The 1,339-nt window shown below is 56.1% G+C and overlaps 1 protein-coding gene across 1 annotated transcript in view; it reads left to right on the top strand.

Moving 5' to 3' along the window:
- GPSM1 (G-protein signaling modulator 1) overlaps window positions 1-1,339 on the top strand; it is a 51,150-nt gene that overhangs the window by 49,100 nt on the left and 711 nt on the right. The window contains exon 13 of the mRNA XM_010079651.1: window positions 1,287-1,336. Within this exon, the coding sequence (XP_010077953.1) occupies window positions 1,287-1,336 (50 nt within the window). The remainder of the gene's footprint in view (window positions 1-1,286; window positions 1,337-1,339) is intronic.

Consider the following 1,339-nt stretch of genomic DNA (forward strand, 5'->3'; position numbering starts at 1 on the left):
CAAATGGATGGGACAGGAAAGGCAGGTCAGGGCTGTGTTTGCACTTTGGTTTCGTGTCTTTTTTTACGATACGGTGTTGAGGTCCTTTGTTTAAACCACGCTGGAGAGAAGCACTAAAATGTGCAGGTCCCACTCGCATGCTTGAGCACCATCACAAAGGGCTCAAAACACTTCACTTGAACCGAGGGATTTATTTATCGGTTTCCACGTGAACATGAAGTGCAGACAGGAGAGGAGGAGACCCCTGGCATCCCCCAAGCACGACAAGAGCACAGGCTGCTCAGGGCAGGAGGTGCCAGCAGCAGGGGCCGGAGTGGCAGCCAGAGCAGAGCGGGGAAGGTCAGGCTGCGGCAGGAAGGCAGGTTGGCTGTGAGGTGAGAAGGTTTTTACCTTCTAAAAATAGGGTGGAAATGAGCATTACTTTTTCAAGACACAACTGGAACAGCTGTGTGATTTAGGAGACTGAGTTTAAAATACAAAGCTTTATAAAGAATGCACAAGTAGGCACACGTTCTGCTCAGCTCTCGTTTGGTCTCTGAGCCTTTCACATGTGTTATTTTCAAGGTTTCTTTGTGAGCTGAAGGGGAAGAAACTCACCTTTGCATCAGCACTGAGAATTTTATGCATTGCTGCAACTCCACAAGCTGGAGCTCTAAGAAGAGCACGTCATGTTGGGAGACTGGGGCACCCTCTGAAGTGCTTTGTGCTCCCTGGGACAGCAACACCCATCGGGCTGTGCTCTGGTTGTGCAGGGCCCAACGGCTCCTCCAGCGCTGCACCCCCAGGGCTAGAAAGCACCAGGCACCGTGGGTGTCCGGATGGGATGCTCCCCGCAAGGGTTGATCCAGTAGAGAGTGTATGTGTAGCTTCTGGAGTGGGACGCGCTGCTGCCCGCTCGTGCCAGCCCCCTCCCAGCAGCTGAGCCCAGGCTGGCTCCGTTCTGCTCCACGTGGGGATGAACCAGACCCCCCCGAGTGTTTTCTCCCACGTGCTGTGACACAGGTCCTGCAGCTCGTGACACCCAGAGCAGGCTCACCGAGGCAGCCTCTGCTTGAGCTGCCCTAAAAAGGCCGGGCTTTTGGGGAGCCTGTGCCGCCAAGGGCGAGTGCTCAGAGCTCTGTGCTCACCTGCGATCGCCGGTGTCTGCCCAGCGGGGAGGGCGTAAGGCTTGGCAGCAGTTGGTTGAACAGCGGTTTGGGGATGAGGATTTGGGCTCTCTGCAGCGCAGAGCCGCAGCTCAGGCCTGAGCCCACAGAGCTGTGACCCTGCTGTGTTCCTCACCCCAGCTCAGTCCTCCTTGATGGCGTCACCGCAGACGGAGGAGTTCTTCGATCTCATC

This window comes from Pterocles gutturalis, unplaced genomic scaffold (assembly GCF_000699245.1).
Source record: "Pterocles gutturalis isolate BGI_N339 unplaced genomic scaffold, ASM69924v1 scaffold10211, whole genome shotgun sequence".
In the NCBI taxonomy this organism is placed as follows: Eukaryota; Metazoa; Chordata; class Aves; order Pterocliformes; family Pteroclidae; genus Pterocles; species Pterocles gutturalis.